At 44.5% G+C, this 23,393-nt stretch overlaps 1 protein-coding gene across 2 annotated transcripts in view; it reads left to right on the top strand.

Moving 5' to 3' along the window:
* The window catches only part of srbd1 (S1 RNA binding domain 1), a 104,804-nt gene that overhangs the window by 73,772 nt on the left and 7,639 nt on the right, over positions 1-23,393 (top strand). For both annotated transcript variants that reach the window (XM_084142198.1, XM_084142199.1), the window contains exons 17-19: positions 10,460-10,566; positions 13,009-13,185; positions 15,402-15,554. In XM_084142198.1, coding sequence (XP_083998324.1) covers positions 10,460-10,566; positions 13,009-13,185; positions 15,402-15,554 — 437 coding nt within the window. The remainder of the gene's footprint in view (positions 1-10,459; positions 10,567-13,008; positions 13,186-15,401; positions 15,555-23,393) is intronic.

The following is a 23,393-nucleotide window of genomic DNA, read 5'->3' as shown; positions in this document are numbered from 1 at the left end:
TGAGTGTTGCAACCGAGGAAAGACGATTTTTACGCGCTTCAGCACACGGCGGTCCCCTTCTGTGAGCTTGTGTGGCCTACCACTTCGCAGCAGAGCCGTTGTTGCTCCTAGATGTTTCCACTTCACAATAACAGCACTTACAGTTGACCGGGGCAGCTCTATCACGGCAGAAATTTGACAAACTGACTTGTTGGAAAGGTGGCATCCTATGACGGTTCCACATTGAAAGTCACTGAGCACTTCAGTAAGGCTATTCTACTGCTAATGTTTGTCTATGGAGATTGCATGGCTGTGTGCTCGATTTTATACACCTGTCAGCAATGGGTGTGGCTGAAAAAGTAGAATCCACTCATTTGAAGGGGTGTCCACATACTTGTGTGTATATGTACAGTGAGGGAAAAAAGTATTTGATCCCCTGCTGATTTTGTACGTTTGCCCACTGACAAAGACATAATAATATAATAATATAATATGCCATTTAGCATACTTTTTTTTTTTTTGTGTATGGGTGGTCCCGGGGATCGAACCCACTACCTTAGCGTTACAAGCGCCGTGCTCTACCAGCTGAGCTACAGAGGACCAGCTGAGCTAGATCAGTCTATAATTTTAATGGTAGGTTTTAATGGTAGGTTTATTTGAACAGTGAGAGACAGAATAACAACAAAAAAATCCAGAAAAACGCATGTCAAAAATGTTATAAATTGATTTGCATTTTAATGAGGGAAATAAGTATTTGACCCCTCTGCAAAACATTACTTAGTACTTGATGGCAAAACCCTTGTTGGCAATCACAGAGGTCAGACGTTTCTTGTAGTTGGCCACCAGGTTTGAACACATCTCAGGAGGGATTTTGTCCCACTCCTCTTTGCAGATCTTCTCCAAGTCATTAAGTTTTCGAGGCTGACGTTTGGCAACTCGAACCTTCAGCTCCCTCCACAGATTTTCTATGGGATTAAGGTCTGGAGACTGGCTAGGCCACTCCAGGACCTTAATGTGCTTCTTCTTGAGCCACTCCTTTGTTGCCTTGGCCGTGTGTTTTGGGTAATTGTCATGCTGGAATACCCATCCACGACCCATTTTCAATGCCCTGGCCCCCCATAATGTTTCCACCTCCATGTTTGACGGTGGGGATGGTGTTCTTGGGGTCATAGGCAGCATTCCTCCTCCAAACACGGCGAGTTGAGTTGATGCCAAAGAGCTCAATTTTGGTCTCATCTGACCACAACACTTTCACCCAGTTCTCCTCTGAATCATTCAGATGTTCATTGGCAAACTTCAGACGGGTCTGTATATGTGCTTTCTTGAGCAGGGGGACCTTGCGGGCGCTGCAGGATTTCAGTCCTTCACGGCGTAGTGTGTTACCAATTGTTTTCTTGGTGACTGTGGTCCCAGCTGCCTTGAGATCATTGACAAGATCCTCCCGTGTAGTTCTGGGCTGATTCCTCACCGTTCTCATGATCATTGCAACTCCACGAGGTGAGATCTTGCATGGAGCCCAAGGCCGAGAGAGATTGACAGTTATTTTGTGTTTCTTCCATTTGCGAATAATTGCATCAACTGTTGTCACCTTCTCACCAAGCTGCTTGGCGATGGTCTTGTAGCCCATTCCAGCCATGTGTAGGTCTACAATCTTGTCCCTGACATCCTTGGAGAGCTCTTTAGTCTTGGCCATGGTGGAGAGTTTGGAATCTGATTGATTAATTGCTTCTGTGGACTGGTGTCTTTTATACAGGTAACAAACTGAGATTAGGAGCACTCCCTTTAAGAGTGTGCTCCTAATCTCAGCTCGTTACCTGTATAAAAGACACCTGGGAGCCAGAAATCTTTCTGATTGAGAGGGGGTCAAATACTTATTTCCCTCATTAAAATGCAAATCAATTTATAACATTTTTGACATTCGTTTTTCTGGATTATTTTGTTGTTATTCTGTCTCTCACTGTTCAAATAAACCTACCATTAAAATTATAGACTGATCATTTCTTTGTCAGTGGTCAAACGTACAAAATCAGCAGGGGATCAAATACTTTTTTCCCTCACTCTATATACACTACCAGTCAAAAGTTTGGACACACCTACTCATTCAAGGTTTTTTTTTATTTTTACTGTTTTTTACATTGTAGAATAATAGTGAAGACATCAAAACAATGAAATAACACATGGAATCATGTAGTAACCAAAAAAGTGTTAAACAAATCAAAATATATTTTAGATTTTAGATTCTTCAAATAGCCACCCTTTGCTTTGATGACAGCTTTGCACACTCTTGGCATTCTCTCAAACAGCTTAATGAGGTATTCACCTGGAATGCATTTCAATTAACAGCTGTGCGTTCTTAAAAGTTAATTTGTGGAATTTCTTTCCTTGTTAATGCGCTTGAGCCAATCAGTTGTGTTGTGACAAGGTAGGGGGGGTTATACAGAAGATAGCCCTATTTGGTAAAAGACCAAGTCCATATTATGGCAAGAACAGCTCAAATAAGCAAAGAGAAACGACAGTCCATCATTACTTTAAGACATGAAGGACAGTCAATACGGAAAATGTCAAGAACTTTGAACGTTTCTTCAAGTAAACTTCCGACTTCAACTGTGTATATATATATATATATATATATATATATATATATATATATATATATATATATATTATAATAATAATAATAATAATAATAATATGCCATTTAGCAGACGCTTTTATCCAAAGCGACTTACAGTCATGCGTGCATAAATTTTTGTGTATGGGTGGTCCCGGGGATCGAACCCACTACCTTGGCGTTACAAGCGCCGTGCTCTACCAGCTGAGCTACAGAGGACCACTATATATATGTATGTGTACTACCGTTCAAAAGTTTGGGGTCACTTAGAAATGTCCTTGTTTTCTTTGAAAACATACATGAAATGAGTTTGAATAGGAAATATAGCAAAATGAATAGGAAATGTAGTCATTGACAAGGTTAGAAATAATGATTTTTTTATATAAATAATAATTGTGTCCTTCAAACATTGCTTTCGTCAAATAATCCTCCATTTGCAGCAATTACAGCCTTGCAGACCTTTGGCATTCTAGTTTTGAGGTAATCTGAAGAGATTTCACCCAATGCTTCCTGAAGCACCTCCCATAAATTGGATTAGCTTGATGGGCACTTCTTACGTACCATACGGTCAAGCTGCTCCCACAACAGCTCAATAGGGTTGAGATCCGGTGACTGTGCTGGCCACTCCATTATAGACAGAATACCAGCTGACTGCTTCTTCCCTAAATAGTTATTGCATAGTTTGGAGCTGTGCTTTGGGTCATTGTCCTGTTGTAGGAGGAAATTGGCTCCAATCAAGCGCCGTCCACAGGGTATGGCATGGCGTTGCAAAATGGAGTGATAGCCTTCCTTCTTCAAGATCCCTTTTACCCTGTACAAATCTCCCACTTTACCACCACCAAAGCAACCTAGACCATCACGTTGCCTCCACCATGGTTGACAGATGGCATCAAGCACTCCTCCAGCATCTTTTCAATTGGTCTGCGTCTCACAAACGTTCTTCTTTGTGATCCGAACACCTCAAACTTCGATTCGTCTGTCCATAACACTTTTTTCCAATCTTCCTCTGTCCAGTGTCTGTGTTCTTTTACCCAACTGAATCTTGTCTTTTTATTGGCCAGTCTGAGATATGGCTTTTTCTTTGCTACTCTGCCTAGAAGGTCAGCATCCCGGAGTCGCCTCTTCACTGTTGACGTTGAGACTGGTGTTTTGCGGGTACTATTTAATGAAGCTGCCAGTTGAGGACCTGTGAGGCGTCTGTTTCTCAAACTAGACACTCTAATGTATTTGTCATCTTGCTCATTTGTGCACCGGGGCCTCCCACTCCTCTTTCTATTCTGGTTAGAGCCAGTTTGCGCTGTTCTGTGAAGAGAGTAGTACACAGTGTTGTACGAAATCTTCAGTTTCTTGGCAATTTCTCACATGGAATAGCCTTGATTTCTCAGAACAAGAATAGACTAACGAGTTTCAGAAGAAAGTTATTTGTTTCTGGCCATTTTGAGCCTGTAATCGAACCCACAATTGCTGATGCTCCAGATACTCAACTAGTCTCAAGAAGGCCCGTTTTATTGCTTCTTTAATCAGCACAACAGTTTTCAGCTGTGCTAACATCATTGCAAAAGGGTTTTCTAATGATCAATTAGCCTTTTAAAATGATAAACTTGGATTAGCAAACACAACGTGCAATTGGAACACAGGACTGATGGTTGCTGATAATGGGCCTCTGTACGCCTATGTAGATATTCCATTAAAAATCAGCCGTTTCCAGCTACAATAGCCATTTACAACATTAACAATGTCTACACTGTATTTCTGATCAATTTGATGTTATATTAATGGACAAAAATAAATAATTTATTTCGAAAACAAGGACATTTCTAAGTGACCCCAAACTTTTGAACGGTAGTGTATATATATTTTTCTTTATTTTTACTATTTTCTACATTGTAGAATAATAGTGACAACTATGAAATAACACATATGGAATCATGTAGTAGCCAAAAAAGTGTTAAACAAATCAAAATATATTTTATAGTTGAGATTCTTCTAATAGCCACCTTTTGCCTGGATGACAGCTTTGCACACTCTTGGCATTCTCTTAATCAGCTTCACCTGGATTGCTTTTCCAACAGTCTTGAAGGAGTTCCCACATATGCTGAGCACTTGTTGGCATGCTTTTCCTTCACTCTGCGGTCCGACTCATCCCAAACCATCTCAATTTGGTTGAGGTCGGGGGATTGTGGAGGCCAGGTCATCTGATGCAGCACTCCATCACTCTCCTTCTTGGTAAAATAGACCTTACACAGCCTGGAGGTGTGTTGGGTCATTGTCCTGTTGAAAAACAAATGATAGTCCCACTAAGCCCAAACCAGATGGGATGGCGTATCGCTGCAGAATGCTGTGGTAGCCATGCTGGTTAAGTGAGCCTTGAATTCTAAATAAATCACAGACAGTGTCACCAGTAAAGCACCCCCACACCATAACACCACCCCCTCCGTGCTTTACGGTGGGAAATACACATGTGGAGATCATCCGTTCACCAACACCGCGTCTCACAAAGACACGGCGGTTGGAACCAACAATCTCAAATTTGGACTCCAGACCAAAGGCCACATTTCCACCACTCTAATGTCCATTGCTCATGTTTCTTGGCCCGAGCAAGTCTCTTCTTCTTATTGGTGTCCTTTAGTAGTGGGTTCTTTGCAGCAATTCGACAATGAAGGCCAGATTCACACAGTCTCCTCTGAACAGTTGATGTCGAGGTGTGTCTGTGACTTGAACTCTGTGAAGCATTTATTTGGGCTGCAATTTCTGAGGCTGGTAACTCTAATGAACTTATCCTCTGCAGCAGAGGTAACTCTGGGTCTTCCATTCCTGTGGCGGTCCTCATGAGAGCCAGTTTCATCATAGCGCTTGATGGTTTTTGCAACTGAAATGTTCTGTTTTGAATGACCATGTCTTAAAGTAATGATGGACTGTCATTTCTCTTTGCTTATTTGAGCTGTTCTTGCCATAATATGGACTTGGTCTTTTACCAAATAGGGCCATCGTCTGTATACCGTAAATGTTCCATAACCCTTCTATGGATTATATGTCTATGGCCACAACGCAACAAGCTGTATATTCGGCATGCATGCTGCCCAAATTGCGGCCTTCTCGACTGTAGGCAACCGGTAACTGCCTAAATAAAGGAAACAGTTGAGTAAATGAGGGATACAAATTTTATGTTATGGTGTGTGGGAGGCATTTTACTGGAATGGTTTAGGTCCACTTGTAGAATCTGTGCGGAAGCGCATTGAAGCTGTTCTGGCAGCTCGTTGTGGCCCAACTCCCTTTTAAGACACTTTATGTTGGTATTTCCTTTATTTTGGCAGTTACCTTTATGTGCTTGTGATAAAAGTTTGTCCACAGTGATTTTTTAAAAACTGTTGAACCTCTGGCTAAATTATGCTCTCTGGTGTATTTTGAACATTGAGAGTGGGCTCCTGTGGTTGGGCTTGGGCCCAGCCCCTGACTCACACAATTGACCAGTCACATTTATTTATTATGCAGTTTTTTAAAAACATTTTATTTATTTAATTAGTCTGTTACCCACGTGGGCCCCCTACCTCCTCTCCTCCCCCCATCTGACGATTACCAGAGCGGCAGCAGCAGGCTGTGATGGATGTCTGGGTGTATGATACAGAGGGGGATCAGTTGACAGACGGCCAATGACTAGCAGATGCAGGGGGAGATTGGCTGCATCCAACAGATCTGGTGACAACATGTTATATGTGTGTGGGACGTGTGATTGAAGATGGGTTGCACAACAGCCTAAGTGCCTCCGTGAGGGCATGGAGAGTTGGGGGACATATTACGAAATGAGTTTAATTGTGTTTACAATTAATGGTACCCAAACTATCTGCACTGACTCTATCTTGCACTGACCCTACGCACACTCACTAGACTATATATACACACCGTATACACACTCATTCACACACACTACATTGACACTCACACAAAACCCATACACATTCACATACACTACATACGCAAACAAAGACATAACACACACACGCATACCGACACAACACAAACACACATACAGTGGGGAGAACAAGTACAGTGGAGAAAAAAAGTATTTAGTCAGCCACCAATTGTGCAAGTTCTCCCACTTAAAAAGATGAGAGAGGCCTGTAATTTTCATCATAGGTACACGTCAACTATGACAGACAAAATGAGAAATAAAAATTCCAGAATATCACATTGTAGGATTTTTAATGAATTTATTTGCAAATTATGGTGGAAAATAAGTATTTGGTCAATAACAAAAGTTTCTCAATACTTTGTTATATACCCTTTGTTGGCAATGACACAGGTCAAACGTTTTCTGTAAGTCTTCACAAGGTTTTCACACACTGTTGCTGGTATTTTGGCCCATTCCTCCATGCAGATCTCCTCTAGAGCAGTGATGTTTTGGGGCTGTCACTGGGCAACACAGACTTTCAACTCCCTCCAAAGACTTTCTATGGGGTTGAGATCTGGAGACTGGCTAGGCCACTCCAGGACCTTGAAATGCTTCTTACGAAGCCACTCCTTCGTTGCCCGGGCAGTGTGTTTGGGATCATTGTCATGCTGAAAGACCCAGCTACGTTTAATCTTCAATGCCCTTGCTGATGGAAGGAGGTTTTCACTCAAAATCTCACGATACATGGCCCCATTCATTCTTTCCTTTACACGGATCAGTCGTCCTGGTCCCTTTGCAGAAAAACAGCCCCAAAGCATGATGTTTCCACCCCCATGCTTCACAGTAGGTATGGTGTTCTTTGGATGCAACTCAGCATTCTTTGTCCTCCAAACACGACGAGTTGAGTTTTTACCAAAAAGTTATATTTTGGTTTCATCTGACCATATGACATTTTCCCAATCCTCTTCTGGATCATCCAAATGCACTCTAGCAAACTTCAGACGGGCCTGGACATGTACTGGCTTAAGCAGGGGGACACGTCTGGCACTGCAGGATTTGAGTCCCTGGCGGCGTAGTGTGTTACTGATGGTAGGCTTTGTTACTTTGGTCCCAGCTCTCTGCAGGTCATTCACTAGGTCCCCCCGTGTGGTTCTGGGATTTTTGCTCACCATTCTTGTGATCATTTTGACCCCACGGGGTGAGATCTTGCGTGGAGCCCCAGATCAAGGGAGATTATCAGTGGTCTTGTATGTCTTCCATTTCCTAATAATTGCTCCCACAGTTGATTTCTTCAAACCAAGCTGCTTACCTATTGCAGATTCAGTCTTCCCAGCCTGGTGCAGGTCTACAATTTTGTTTCTGGTGTCCTTTGACAGCTCTTTGGTCTTGGCCATAGTGGAGTTTGGAGTGTGACTGTTTGAGGTTGTGGACAGGTGTCTTTTATACTGATAACAAGTTCAAACAGGTGCCATTAATACAGGTAACGAGTGGAGGACAGAGGAGCCTCTTAAAGAAGAAGTTACAGGTCTGTGAGAGCCAGAAATCTTGCTTGTTTGTTATTGACCAAATACTTATTTTCCACCATAATTTGCAAATAAATTCATAAAAAATCCTACAATGTGATTTTCTGGATTTTTTTTTCTCATTTTGTCAGTCATAGTTGACGTGTACCTATGATGAAAATTACATTTACTCTCATCTTTTTAAGTGGGAGAACTTGCACAATTGGTGGCTGACTAAATACTTTTTTCCCCCACTGTACATTATTTACCATTCATTTCTATTGGGCACAAAATAATCTGAAACACAACCAAAACTAACTGCAAATGCATGCAACAAGTCTGTAGAGTCCCAAGCTTGATGTAGTCATTGTGTGCTAGGAATATGGGACCAACTACTAAACATTTGACTTACTTTATAAGAATCTTTAGGGGTGTCAATTTTGAACCCTACCTTTTTGAGAAAAAATATATATTACTTGTTAAACAAAATATTTTTCTCTGAGAAATTGTATCAGTATAAAATAATATAATTTCCCAAAAAATGTGCATACAATATAGCACAGTATTTGCATTATTTATTTTATACAGTCATTATTGCTAATCTTTATCAAGGGTGTCCTCTGTAGCTCAGCTGGTAGAGCACGGCGCTTGTAACGCCAAGGTAGTGGGTTCGATCCCCGGGACCACCCATACACAAAAAAATGTATGCACGCATGACTGTAAGTCGCTTTGGATAAAAGCGTCTGCTAAATGGCATATTATTATTATTATTATTATTGTGTCAATAGTTTCTGGCCCCACTGTATAAAAGAATGAGAGTCTTTGCTACAATTTGTGCACTGGGAACATAGTCCATATGGACACATAGAGTACACACAGGCTAGCCACTATTCCCCCCTCTGCTCTCAATCACTTGTCCTCTTGTTCTTTTTTCTGTGTCCATCTCAGTTTTATACAGCCCCAGAAGTGTGAAAAGTTTGCCTGGTTTAACTTGATCAATTATTCTCTGCTAATCTAAAACCTCTGTGGGAGAGCTTTGAAGACTCCCTGACCCTGTCCAACCAAAACATGCTCTGCCTCTCTGCACGTCTCCTCATCTCTCTCTCTGCACGTCTCCTCATCTCTCTCTCTCTGCCTCTGCACATCTTCTCATCTCTCTGCCTCTCTGCATGTCTCCTCATCTCTCTCTCTGCCTCTGCACATCTCCTCATCTCTCTCTCTGCACATCTCCTCATCTCTCTCTCTGCACATCTCCTCATCTCTCCCCACTCTCTCTCTCTCTCTCTCTCTCTCTGCCACTCATTTCATGGCCCCATGTCGGCAGATATGCAGGAAGATATTTTGCCTAATTAAAGTTGAGCACTGTACAGTACAGAGCAGGTCACTTACCAAACAGCCTCATGTCACAGGTTCTTGTTATTTTGGCTGAGTTGAGTCTCATTGGTGGATAGAAAGGATAACAATTACATCCAATAGGAACTGCCATATTCAGGGGATTATAGTCACGGCTCACTGAAAAAGATTTAATTATGTTGAGTGCACTGATGTCATTGATGTCAGATAGTCGTGGTAACCTCTTAAACCACTGGTCAGAGAGTGTGAGATATGTAATGTAGAGTTTAATGAGGTGTTTGTGGCTGGCTGGGAGGGTTTGGGATAGTTAGTTTTGGTGAGGAATAGATGGCTGTATTGGAAAGGGGATTTGTGTATGTTTGAGAGTTTTTTACGGAGGGTGTGGAAGGATAGTTTGGACTGGGTAGAAGGATAGTTTAGGCTGGGTAGAAGGATCGTTTGGGCTGTATAGATGGATAGTTTGGGCTGGGTAGAAGGATAGTTTGGGCTGGGTAGAAGGATAGTTTGGGCTGGGTAGAGGGATTGTTTGGGCTGGGTAGAGGGATTGTTTGGGCTGGGTAGAGGGATTGTTTGGGCTGGGTAGAGGGATAGTTTAGGATGGGTAGAGGGATAGTTTAGGATGGGTAGAGGGATTGTTTGGGTAGAGGGATAGTTTAGGCTGGGTAGAGGGATAGTTTAGGATGGGTAGAGGGATTGTTTGGGTAGAGGGATAGTTTAGGATGGGTAGAGGGATTGTTTGGGTAGAGGGATAGTTTAGGCTGGGTAGAGGGATTGTTTGGGTAGAGGGATAGTTTAGGCTGGGTAGAGGGATTGTTTGGGCTGGGTAGAGGGATTGTTTGGGCTGGGTAGAGGGATTGTTTGGGCTGGGTAGAGGGATAGTTTAGGATGGGTAGAGGGATAGTTTAGGCTGGGTAGAGGGATTGTTTGGGTAGAGGGATAGTTTATGCTGGGTAGAGGGATAGTTTAGGATGGGTAGAGGGATTGTTTGGGTAGAGGGATAGTTTAGGCTGGGTAGAGGGATTGTTTGGGTAGAGGGATAGTTTAGGCTGGGTAGCGGTGTGGGGGCTAGCATAGCTTTAGCCGTTGAGAGACACATGTTGTAATGGCTGCCATCACTCTTTCCAGCACGATGTGTCCCAGAACTCTCTGAAGGCAGCCCTGGACGGGGTGGTGCAGGAGTGTGTGAGCTTCGTGGGAGTGGACATCAACATCTGCTCAGAGACCCTGATGAGGTAGGGCCGAATACTTTCCCTCAGCAGTCACAACATGGCCTTCACACACAAGCTGGCCGCCAGCGCGCTGTTTAGTCTGACGCCCCACTCTGTCTCCCACTCTGGCCCGACTGGGACGGGCAGGCCTTACAGAGGGAATAATTTACATAGACATTTTAGTCATTTAGCAGACACTCTATTCCAGAGCGACTTACAGGAGCAATTATGGTTACGTGCCTTGGTCAAGAATACATTGGCAGATTTTTCACGTAGTCGGCTCGGGATTCGCACCAGCGACCTTTCGGTTACTGGCCCAACGCACCTAACCGCTAGGTTACCTGCCGCCCAGTGTTTGGCTGACAGGCAGACTCACACTCCCAAAACGCATTCTCTCACTCACTCACTCACACACACACACACACACACACACACACACACACACACACACACACACACACACACACAGAGTGTCAATCCCTCACCCCCCTTGTCTGCCTCTGTAAAGGCTTGGAGAGAGTTACAACATGTTTGTTTTACTCAGCACTTGGCCTTAACCAACAAAACAACAAAATAGTGTTCAAGGTGTCATTACTACATTCCAAATTATCGTACTGACCCCCTTTTCTCTCTTTATACACACAAACATTCAGCACACCATTACACCTTTTTCTAAGGGAATGCCTTTTATGAGATGAAGGTGCATGGCCAGGCTGTAGGCAGTAGGCAGTGAGCAGGTCATCTGTTTACCTGGGTGTTAATTAGGCTTTTACAGGGGCCCCAGACAGGACTGCCCAACGCTCCAGAGCCCCAGACACACTGGACGTGTTCAATATTACTCGCCCTTTATTTAGGAGGGATGACGTAATGTTGTATGTTTACACTAGGCCTGTCTGTCTGTCAGGGAGGACTGTCACTCTGCAGTGGCACACTGGAGGTCACCAGAGCAAAGTCCCTCAAAGCCTATAGTCTGGAGAATGGAAAAGGTCACACACACACACACACACACACACACACACACATAATATGTACACTACCGTTCAAAAGTTTGGGGTCACTTTGAAATGTCCTTGTTTTCGAAAGAAAAGCCATTTTTCTGTCCATTAAAATAACATCAAATTGATCAGAAATACACTGTAGACATTGTTAAGAAACGCTGTGTACTACTCCCTTCACAGAACAGCGCAAACTGGCTCTAACCAGAATAGAAAGAGGAGTGGGAGGCCCCGGTGCACAACTGAGCAAGAGAACAAATACATTAGAGTGTCTAGTTTGAGAAACAGGCGCCTCACAGGTCCTCAACTGGCAGCTTCATTAAATAGTACCCGCAAAACACCAGTCTCAATGTCAACAGTGAAGAGGCGACTCCGGGATGCTGACCTTCTAGACTGGCCAGTAAAAAAAAAAGATTAAGATGGGCAGTCTGAGATATGGCTTTTTCTTTGCAACTCTGCCTAGAAGGTCAGCATCCCGGAGTCGCCTCTTCACTGTTGACGTTGAGACTGGTGTTTTGCGGGTGCTATTTCATGAAGTTGGCAGTTGAGAACCTGTGAGGCGCCTGTTTCTCAAACTAGACACTCTAATGTATTTGTTCTCTTGCTCAGTTGTGCACCGGGGCCTCCCACTCCTCTTTCTATTCTGGTTAGAGCCAGTTTGCGCTGTTCTGTGAAGGGAGTAGTACACAGCGTTGTACGAGATCTTCAGTTTCTTGGCAATTTCTCGCATGGCATAGCCTTCATTTCTCAGAACAAGAATAGACTGACGAGTTTCAGAAGAAAGTTATTTATTTCTGGCCATTTTGAGCCTGTAATCGAACCCACAATTGCTGATGCTCCAGATACTCAACTAGTCTCAAGAAGGCCAGTTTTATTGCTTCTTTAATCAGCACAACAGTTTTCAGCTGTGCTAACATAATTGCAAAAGGGTTTTCTAATGATCAATTAGCCTTTTAAAATGATAAACTTGGAATAGCAAATACAATGTGCCATTGGAACACAGGACTGATGGTTGCTGATAATGGGCCTCTGTACGCCTATGTAGATATTCCATAAAAAATCATCAGTTTCCAGCTACAATAGCCATTTACAACATTAACAATGTCTACACTGTATTTCTGATCAATTTGATGTTATTTTAATGGACAAAAAATTGCTTTTCTTTCGAAAACAAGGACATTTCTAAGTGACCCCAAACTTTTGAACGGTAGTGTATGTCTTAGGGAAACCTAGGGAGATTTATTCCTAAACATTGCTGTGATTTTCAAGAAAAATAGGGTGTGGTTTTCCAGGTCACAGGCTCTAATAGGCGAGCAGATGGCAGAGTGAGGGTAACAGCAACAGTCTCTTGGCGATGTTCCCTACTAGTAATACTATGCCGCCCTTCCTCCTTGTCCTTAAATATAGTGTTACTGTCCTTCTGTGTTTTTTACTGCAGTAACCTGTGTGTGTCTGTCTGTGTGTGTGTCAGACACGTGGCAGGTCTGAATACAGGGCGTGCAAAGAGCATAGCAGAGTGGAGGGAGACCAACGGGCCCTTCATGAACAGAGACCAGCTGAGACTTGTGAAGGGCCTGGGCCCTAAGAGCTACCAGCAATGTGCCGGCTTCATCAGAATCAACCCTCAAAACCTGCTCAATAACCACAGGTACACACAACACACCAACCATAGGTACAACAGCATCAGACCTGCCAACCTGCACACATTTTGCATACCATGCTTGCAATTTGAGGTCAAAGTACGCTGGTACGAAAAACTACCCTAAAATACGTAAAAATAGGCTTCTAGTTGGCACATTGCAGTTTTTGACTCAACCGTCTGAAGTTGGAGTTGAGCCAATCAGTGGTCTTGGGTGAGGACCTAAAATCTTTAGCTCTCCGCTCCGGCCCGCCCACGTAGGGTTGGGAAAATGAAGAACTAACTGTTTGCCAAATACATTTTCCAAAATTGTATTTCTTAGTCAAGCACATAACTACTATTATTTCGTAGTTAGCTCCTTAGCTAAGGCGTCATTATGACGAAGGTAGTTAGCTACAGTGTTTAGTCAACTAAGCGATAACACTTTCTTGCTTGCACATGCTTTGATCTCTGCAATGGTAGTAGGAGCGAGCGCATAGGCGAGCAAGGAAACGTGCAGTGTTGCGGTAGTTAAGTGCCTGTCGCTGCGTGGATGGAAACAGATATGGCAGAGAACTGTTCCGCTAATACTGTCCTTCACAGAAAGTTATATTAGACTGTTAAAGATTAGTAGGCCTATGTTAATTTATCAGTTCTTGATCTGTCCTCTTCATATAGCTTTATGTCAGCAGTAGGCTGCTAATGATGTCATAATAGTCAGTTCACCAATGACAACAAGACATGTTGAAAGAATGGTAGCCTAGTAGTCAGACCTAACTTGATGGATTAGGTCAGGGATGGAGATGTGAAACAAGCTCATATAGGCCTAGTTCAGTTGTTTCATATTCCAAATAGTCTGCAGTAAGCTAGACTAATACATTGCATCCAGTAATTGAATTATTCTGAATTTTCTCTCCAAACTAAATTGAAGAAGCCTACTTTACATTTTCACTACACTATCCACATAAAGACACCTATTAATTAGAATAATCATTACCTAGAAAATGGGGAAAGTGTCATTGAGACCACCTCAATTTCATTTAGGATGAAACACAAGACTTCTATCTTGGCTACATTCTTATCCAATGTCTATGGACAGGAGCACAGAGTTTAACCTGCTCAGACAACACCAATCACCCATAATACAGTCATTTCGAAATCAGTGATCATAACTAATGTTATATCTGTTTAAACAGAAACACACTCCAAAAATTCAAAAATGTAAGTGTTTTGTTGATGGTGGTGGAAAACACTGTCTCAGGCGCTGCACCAGAATCTCCCATAAGTGTTCAATTGGTGACACAAACACACTTTAAACCCCCTATGCTTCTTTGAGATCCCCCTTTCAAAGTCACTGAGATCTCTTCTTCTAGCCATGTTAGCCAAAATAATGGGCTAATGTTAATTGCTTAATTAACTCAGGAACCACATCTGTGTGGAAGTGCCTTCTTTCAATATACTTTGTATCCCTCATTTACTCAAGTGTTTCCTTTATTTTGGCAGTTACCTGTAGTGCTTACATTAAAGGAACATTTCGAAAATGTTCAGCTTCATATTCATAATCTCCAGCACCACCCCAACGTCAACATATGTAGAAATTGTGCGTTTCTAGGTTTTGTAGTAAAAAAGATAGAGGAAAATAAGTGTTTCCAATGACATCATCGGGGTGCATTGTGTGATTTTGACCAATTATGAGTAGGCATTGTCTACTAATTGGTTGATGATGTCATTGGAAACACTTATCTTCCTCTATCTTTTTTACTACAAAACCTAGAAACGCACAATTTTCACATACTGTATGTTGACGTTGGGCTGGTGCTGGAGATGATGAATATGAAGTTAAATTTTTTTGAAATTTCCCTTTAACAGTTAAAAACATTTGCAGTTATTCATCCATGGGCTTTTATGAAATGTATCAGAAGCTCACAGGGCCATTTTGAATGTTCTGTCCTTATTTGATTTGTAGAGCCCTTTTGATTTACAGACAGAAATCACAAAGCTCTTAACAATATGAGCAACCGTTGAAATAACAGTAGCTAGTTCACAGGTTCACACTGATTGACCCACTCAAGGGAAAAAGTGTGTTAGTTGAGAGCTGAGCGCTGACTGAAATTATTCTTATTTTTATTATGAGGATATTTAAATTCATTACTTTGAATTGACTAAATTGAAAATAGAATTGTGCCCAATCCTGCTTGAGATGCTCTCCCCTCCTCTACTCAGTGAGTGTGGTGTTGTGTTGGTAGTGATGCAGCAGGGGGTAACTTAGCCCAAGCAGCCCAGGAGAAGCCTGCAGCCAAGGGGAAGGGAAAGACCAAAGCCTCGTCTGCTGTACCTTCCCTTCCCAACCCTCTGGACCAGACCTGCATACACCCAGAGTCCTACGCTGTGGCCAGGAGGTGAGCACTACTTACAACCACCTCCCGCCACCCCAAAACATGTTCCAACTAACATGAGCTTCAATTTTACCGCAGCTTGTAGGCTACTTCTGGGGGCATTGGGGGATGTTTGCTTACAGATTTTGGGGTTTTGATTTAGGAGCCAAACGTGTGTTCTGTGTGTGTGTGTGTGTGTTCTGTGTGTGTGTGTGTGTGTGTGTGTGTTCTGTGTGTGTACTGCTCGTAGTCGTGTGTGAGGGGGATCTTGGTAGCATCTGGTCCTGTGGCGCTGTGCTGTGTAGAGAAGTGATTGTTAGTGCTGCTGGTGCTGATATCAAAAGCACATTGAGCATCTGCCCTGGGCTTTGCAGCTCTGTAGCTTTGTGGCTGGGTGGCTGTCTATCTGAATGGGGCTGGACCCTGCAGCTGCAGTCACTCAAATCTGTTTAGACTACATCAACCTGACACTTAGCGTTGGCTCTTAGCATGTTGATGTGCCTTTCACTGCTAGCGTGAATGTATTTTTACATGTCGAAAAGAGAAAGAACCTCATCAGACAGGACTCATTTGGCTCCAAATGGATTATTCCCAACATTCCACGGTCTGAAACGTTCTCTGTCATTTGTGTGTGTTTCATTCAAAAGTCTGTATTGTGTGTGTGTGTGTGTGTGTGTTGTGTGTGTGTGTACAGAAGGGTTTTCTCTCTGCCTCAGTGATCTATCATTAAAGGAGCCCATAGGGGTTAGAGGTTTAACAAAACCACTTACAACTGGTAGAGGGTAAATAATCACCCTGTCATATTCTCACAACCCCCCCCTCCCCCTCCCTAGCTTTCTCCCTCAGTCCCCCTCTCATACACCTTTCCCCCACTGTTTGTTTTCTTTTCTCTCCGTTCAGCCTCATTTCCTACTAAATTAGACAGAAAAGGCTCACTCTCTCCCTCTCAGTCCTTTCTATTATCACAGCTCTATATCATTACCAAACGCTGCTGGTCCTAATGGGGGAGGTTCTCTTAACGCTGCTGGTCCTAATGGAGGAGGTTCTCTTAATGCTGCTGGTCCTAATGGAGGAGGTTCTCTTAACGCTGCTGGTCCTAATGGAGGAGGTTCTCTTAATGCTGCTGGTCCTAATGGAGGAGGTTATCTTAATGCTGCTGGTCCTAATGGAGGAGGTTCTCTTAATGCTGCTGGTCCTAATGGAGGAGGTTATCTTAACGCTGCTGGTCCTAATGGAGGTGGTTCTCTTAACGCTGCTGGTCCTAATGGAGGAGGTCCTCTTAATGCTGCTGGTCCTAATGGAGGTGGTTCTCTTAACGCTGCTGGTCCTAATGGAGGAGGTTCTCTTAACGCTGCTGGTCCTAATGGAGGTGGTTCTCTTAACGCTGCTGGTCCTAATGGAGGAGGTTCTCTTAATGCTGCTGGTCCTAATGGAGGTGGTTCTCTTAATGCTGCTAGTCCTAATGGAGGAAGTTCTCTTAATGCTGCTGGTCCTAATGGTGGAGGTCCTCTTAATGCTGCTGGTCCTAATGGAGGAGGTTCTCTTAACGCTGCTGGTCCTAATGGAGGAGGTTCTCTTAATACTGCTGGTCCTAATGGAGGAGGTCCTCTTAATGCTGCTGGTCCTAATGGAGGAGGTCCTCTTAATGCTGCTGGTCCTAATGGTGGTGGTTCTCTTAACGCTGCTGGTCCTAATGGAGGAGGTTCTCTTAATACTGCTGGTCCTAATGGAGGAGTTTCTCTCAATGCTGCTGGTCCTAATGGAGGAGGTTCTCTTAATGCTGCTGGTCCTAATGGAGGAGGTCCTCTTAATGCTGCTGGTCCTAATGGAGGAGGTTCTCTTAATGCTGCTGGTCCTAATGGAGGAGGTTCTCTTAATGCTGCTGGTCCTAATGGAGGAGGTCCTCTTAATGCTGCTGGTCCTAATGGAGGAGGTCCTCTTAATGCTGCTGGTCCTAATGGAGGAGGTTCTCTTAACCTCCTCCATTAGGACCAGCAGCGTTATCTTAATGCTGCTGGTCCTAATGGAGGAGGTTCTCTTAATGCTGCTGGTCCTAATGGAGGAGGTCCTCTTAATGCTGCTGGTCCTAATGGAGGAGGTTCTCTTAATGCTGGTGGTTCTAATGGAGGTGGTTCTCTTAATACTGCTGGTCCTAATGGAGGAGATTCACTTAATGCTGCTGGTCCTAATGGAGGAGGTTCTCTTAATGCTGCTGGTCCTAATGGAGGAGGTTATCTTAATGCTGCTGGTCCTATTGGAGGAGATTCTCTCAATACTGCTGGTCCTAATGGAGGAGGTTCTCTTAATGCTGCTGGTCCTAATGGAGGAGGTCCTCTTAATGCTGCTGGTCCTAATGGAGGAGGCCCTCTTAATGCTGCTGGTCCTAATGGAGGGGGTTATCTTAACGCTGCTGGTCCTAATGGAGGTGGTTCTCTTAACGCTGCTGGTCCTAATGGAGGAGGTCCTCTTAATGCTGCTGGTCCTAATGGAGGAGGTCCTCTTAATGCTGCTGGTCCTAATGGAGGAGGTTCTCTTAATGCTGCTGGTCCTAATGGAGGAGGTTCTCTTAATGCTGCTGGACCTAATGGAGGAGGTCCTCTTAATGCTGCTGGTCCTAATGGAGGAGGTTCTCTTAATGCTGCTGGTCCTAATGGAGGAGGTCCTCTTAATGCTGCTGGTCCTAATGGAGGAGGTTCTCTTAATGCTGCTGGTTCTAATGGAGGAGGTTCTCTTAATGCTGCTGGTTCTAATGGAGGAGGTTCTCTTAATGCTGCTGGTCCTAATGGAGGAGGTCCTCTTAATGCTGCTGGTCCTAATGGAGGAGGTTCTCTTAATGCTGCTGGTCCTAATGGAGGAGGTCCTCTTAATGCTGCTGGTCCTAATGGAGGAGGTTCTCTTAATGCTGCTGGTTCTAATGGAGAGGGTTCTCTTAATAATGCTGCTCCTAATGGAGGAGATTCACTTAATGCTGCTGGTCCTAATGGAGGAGGTTCTCTTAATGCTGCTGGTCCTAATGGAGGTGGTTCTCTCAATGCTGCTGGTCCTAATGGAGGAGGTTATCTTAATGCTGCTGGTCCTATTGGAGGAGATTCTCTCAATACTGCTGGTCCTAATGGAGGAGGTTCTCTTAATGCTGCTGGTCCTAATGGAGGAGGTTATCTTAACGCTGCTGGTCCTAATGGAGGTGGTTCTCTTAACGCTGCTGGTCCTAATGGAGGAGGTTCTCTTAATGCTGCTGGTCCTAATGGAGGAGGTCCTCTTAATGCTGCTGGTCCTAATGGAGGAGGTTCTCTTAATGCTGCTGGTCCTAATGGAGGAGGTCCTCTTAATGCTGCTGGTCCTAATGGAGGAGGTTCTCTTAATGCTGCTGGTTCTAATGGAGGAGGTTCTCTTAATACTGCTGGTCCTAATGGAGGAGATTCACTTAATGCTGCTGGTCCTAATGGAGGAGGTTCTCTTAATGCTGCTGGTCCTAATGGAGGTGGTTCTCTCAATGCTGCTGGTCCTAATGGAGGAGGTTATCTTAATGCTGCTGGTCCTATTGGAGGAGATTCTCTCAATACTGCTGGTCCTAATGGAGGAGGTTCTCTTAATGCTGCTGGTCCTAATGGAGGAGGTTCTCTTAATGCTGCTATCCTAATGGAGGAGGTCCTCTTAATGCTGCTGGTCCTAATGGAGGAGGTCCTCTTAATGCTGCTGGTCCTAATGGAGGAGGTTATCTTAACGCTGCTGGTCCTAATGGAGGTGGTTCTCTTAACGCTGCTGGTCCTAATGGAGGAGGTCCTCTTAATGCTGCTGGTCCTAATGGAGGAGGTCCTCTTAATGCTGCTGGTCCTAATGGAGGAGGTTCTCTTAATGCTGCTGGTCCTAATGGAGGAGGTCCTCTTAATGCTGCTGGTCCTAATGGAGGAGGTTCTCTTAACCTCCTCCATTAGGACCAGCAGCGTTATCTTAATGCTCTTGGTCCTAATGGAGGAGGTTCTCTTAATGCTGCTGGTCCTAATGGAGGAGGTCCTCTTAATGCTGCTGGTCCTAATGGAGGAGGTTCTCTTAATGCTGCTGGTTCTAATGGAGGAGGTTCTCTTAATACTGCTGGTCCTAATGGAGGAGATTCACTTAATGCTGCTGGTCCTAATGGAGGAGGTTCTCTTAATGCTGCTGGTCCTAATGGAGGTGGTTCTCTCAATGCTGCTGGTCCTAATGGAGGAGGTTATCTTAATGCTGCTGGTCCTATTGGAGGAGATTCTCTCAATACTGCTGGTCCTAATGGAGGAGGTTCTCTTAATGCTGCTGGTCCTAATGGAGGAGGATATCTTAACGCTGCTGGTCCTAATGGAGGTGGTTCTCTTAACGCTGCTGGTCCTAATGGAGGAGGTTCTCTTAATGCTGCTGGTCCTAATGGAGGAGGTCCTCTTAATGCTGCTGGTCCTAATGGAGGAGGTTATCTTAATGCTGCTGGTCCTAATGGAGGAGGTCCTCTTAATGCTGCTGGTCCTAATGGAGGATGATGTTCTCTTAACGCTGCTGGTCCTAATGGAGGAGGTTATCCTAATGCTGCTGGTCCTAATGGAGGAGGTTCTCTTAATGCTGCTGGTCCTAATGGAGGAGGTCCTCTTAATGCTGCTGGTCCTAATGGAGGAGGTTATCTTAATGCTGCTGGTTCTAATGGAGGAGGTTCTCTTAATACTGCTGGTCCTAATGGAGGAGATTCACTTAATGCTGCTGGTCCTAATGGAGGAGGTTCTCTTAATGCTGCTGGTCCTAATAGAGGTGGTTCTCTCAATGCTGCTGGTCCTAATGGAGGAGGTTATCTTAATGCTGCTGGTCCTATTGGAGGAGATTCTCTCAATACTGCTGGTCCTAATGGAGGAGGTTCTCTTAATGCTGCTGGTCCTAATGGAGGAGGTTATCTTAACGCTGCTGGTCCTAATGGAGGTGGTTCTCTTAACGCTGCTGGTCCTAATGGAGGAGGTTCTCTTAATGCTGCTGGTCCTAATCGAGGAGGTTCTCTTAATGCTGCTGGTCCTAATGGAGGTGGTTCTCTTAATGCTGCTGGTCCTAATGGAGGAGGTCCTCTTAATGCTGCTGGTCCTAATGGAGGAGGTTCTCTTAACGCTGCTGGTCCTAATGGAGGAGGTTATCTTAATGCTGCTGGTCCTAATGGAGGAGGTTCTCTTAATGCTGCTGGTCCTAATGGAGGAGGTCCTCTTAATGCTGCTGGTCCTAATGGAGGAGGTTCTCTTAATGCTGCTGGTCCTAATGGAGGAGGTTCTCTTAATACTGCTGGTCCTAATGGAGGAGATTCACTTAATGCTGCTGGTCCTAATGGAGGAGGTTCTCTTAATGCTGCTGGTCCTAATGGAGGTGGTTCTCTCAATGCTGCTGGTCCTAATGGAGGAGGTTATCTTAATGCTGCTGGTCCTATTGGAGGAGATTCTCTCAATACTGCTGGTCCTAATGGAGGAGGTTCTCTCAATACTGCTGGTCCTAATGGAGGAGGTTCTCTTTATGCTGCTGATCCTAATGGAGGAGGTCCTCTTAATGCTGCTGGTCCTAATGGAGTAGGTCCTCTTAATGCTGCTGGTCCCAATGGAGTAGGTCCTCTTAATGCCGCTGGCCCTAATGGAGTAGGTCCTCTTAATGCCGCTGGCCCTAATGGAGTAGGTCCTCTTAATGCTGCTGGTCCTAATGGAGTAGGTCCTCTTAATGCCGCTGGCCCTAATGGAGTAGTTCCTCTTAATGCTGCCGGTCCTAATGGAGTAGGTCCTCTTAATGCTGCTGGTCCTAATGGATTAGGTCCTCTTAATGCCGCTGGCCCTAATGGAGTAGGTCCTCTTAATGCTGCTGGTCCTAATGGAGTAGGTCCTCTTAATGCCGCTAGTCCTAATGGAGTAGGTCCTCTTAATGCCGCTGGCCCTAATGGAGTAGGTCCTCTTAATGCTGCTGGTCCTAATGGAGTAGGTCCTCTTAATGCCGCTAGTCCTAATGGAGTAGGTCCTCTTAATGCCGCTGGTCCTAATGGAGGAGGTCCTCTTAATGCCGCTAGTCCTAATGGAGGAGGTCCTCTTAATGCTGCTGGTCCTAATGGAGGAGGTCCTCTTAATGCTGCTGGTCCTAATGGAGGAGGTCCTCTTAATGCTGCTGGTCCTAATGGAGGAGGTCCTCTTAATGCTGCTGGTCCTAATGGAGGAGGTTCTCTTAACGCTGCTGGTCCTAATGGAGTAGGTCCTCTTAATGCTGCTGGTCCTAATCGAGGAGGTCCTCTTAATGCCGCTAGTCCTAATGGAGGAGGTCCTCTTAATGCTGCTGGTCCTAATGGAGGAGGTCCTCTTAATGCTGCTGGTCCTAATGGAGGAGGTCCTCTTAATGCTGCTGGTCCTAATGGAGATCCTCTTAATGCCAGCATGGGTTGACTAGACCATGCATGACCACCGACAATCTCTCTCTCTCTCTCTCTCTCTCTCTCGCCAGCGATGTCTCTCACTTCTCATAAAAATTTGTGCAGCTGTTCAGCGCTGGAAGAATGTAAGTCATGAATTTGGAAATTGGGGAATTTGGGGTATTCCTAATATAGTGTTGTGCAGTATGTGGGTTAGCCAGCCCCAGAGCCCTGGTTGTGTCCAGAGCTGGAGGAATGGCTTGAGACTAATGAAGCGAACACGGCGTCTGTCTGAACGATGGCTTTATAATGGCACTGACAAGCATGAGAGATTCCCAACAATCTGTAACCCATTTGGACACAGCTCACAGACACATCCCTCTTTTCCTCTCTGGCACCCTCCCCTCTCTTCCCCTCTTCCCCGATCTCTCCCTCTACCCCTCTCTTACACACACATACTGGCAGTACAATTCAGAGGCCAGATAAGCAAATAGAGGAATCTCCTTTTAACAATTCCTCATTGTTTGATGTTAGTGAAATCTTATCTGCTCAGCCGTTACTGTAAAAGAAAACAGGTTTTAAGGTAACTCTCCCAGTGACTTTGAGCGTTATATTAAAAAGCTACCCGGTGCCTCCCTTTAACACATATCACAGATCCTGGTACAGTGTATGGGGGAGGACAGAGGCTTAAATCAATCCCACATTTGATCCTAGCGGGCGTGTGGCAGCCTTTATTGGGTTTTGGCGTCTGATACTGTTGCATTACGGCTGATGTGTGAGGCGTGGGCCAGCAGGCAGTAATGGAGGATCCTGTTGCTCTAATGTGATGAACCCGATACCCTCAGCCACACCGCTGGGAACTGGGAACGACTAATACACACACACAAATGCACACACTCACACAGGCATACACACAGATATAATCACAGTTAACACACACGCACAAACTCACCATCATCCATCCACAATGGCCTGCTGTCTGCATCGAATAGTGTGGATGCATAGAACTGGATTTCAGAGTAGACGATTTGCAGTACATACAGTACTTTAGTGTTGCACTGAACATAATGAGACAATTGCGGTGAATCATCTACCCCAGTAAAAGTCATGCAGGTAGGTGTATGTCAGTGGTATAGTGTCAATCATAGATGTTTAGGAGTCTCAGGGTTAGTGTCAGATCTTCAGTCCTCAAATCAAAGTTGATTTGTTACGTGCACAGGATACAGGGTGTAAACGGCACAATGTAATGCTTACTTGCAGGCTCTCCTCAACAGTGCAGTACACTTTATCAATTGGGGCAGCAGGTAGTCTAGCGGTTAAGAGCGTTGTACCAGTAACCGAAAGGTTGCTGGTTTGAATCCCCGAGCCAACTAGGTGAAAAATCTTGCGATATGCCCTTGAGGAAGGCACTTAACCCTAATTGCTCCTGTAAGTTGCTCTGGATAAGAGCGTCTGCTAAATGACTAAAATATAAATATTCACCT

The sequence above is a fragment of the Coregonus lavaretus genome (assembly GCF_964263955.1).
Source record: "Coregonus lavaretus genome assembly, chromosome: 25".
Classification (NCBI taxonomy): Eukaryota; Metazoa; Chordata; class Actinopteri; order Salmoniformes; family Salmonidae; genus Coregonus; species Coregonus lavaretus.
The sequence above is the reverse complement of the archived record's forward strand: the minus strand, read 5'-3'. Positions and strand labels throughout refer to the sequence as shown.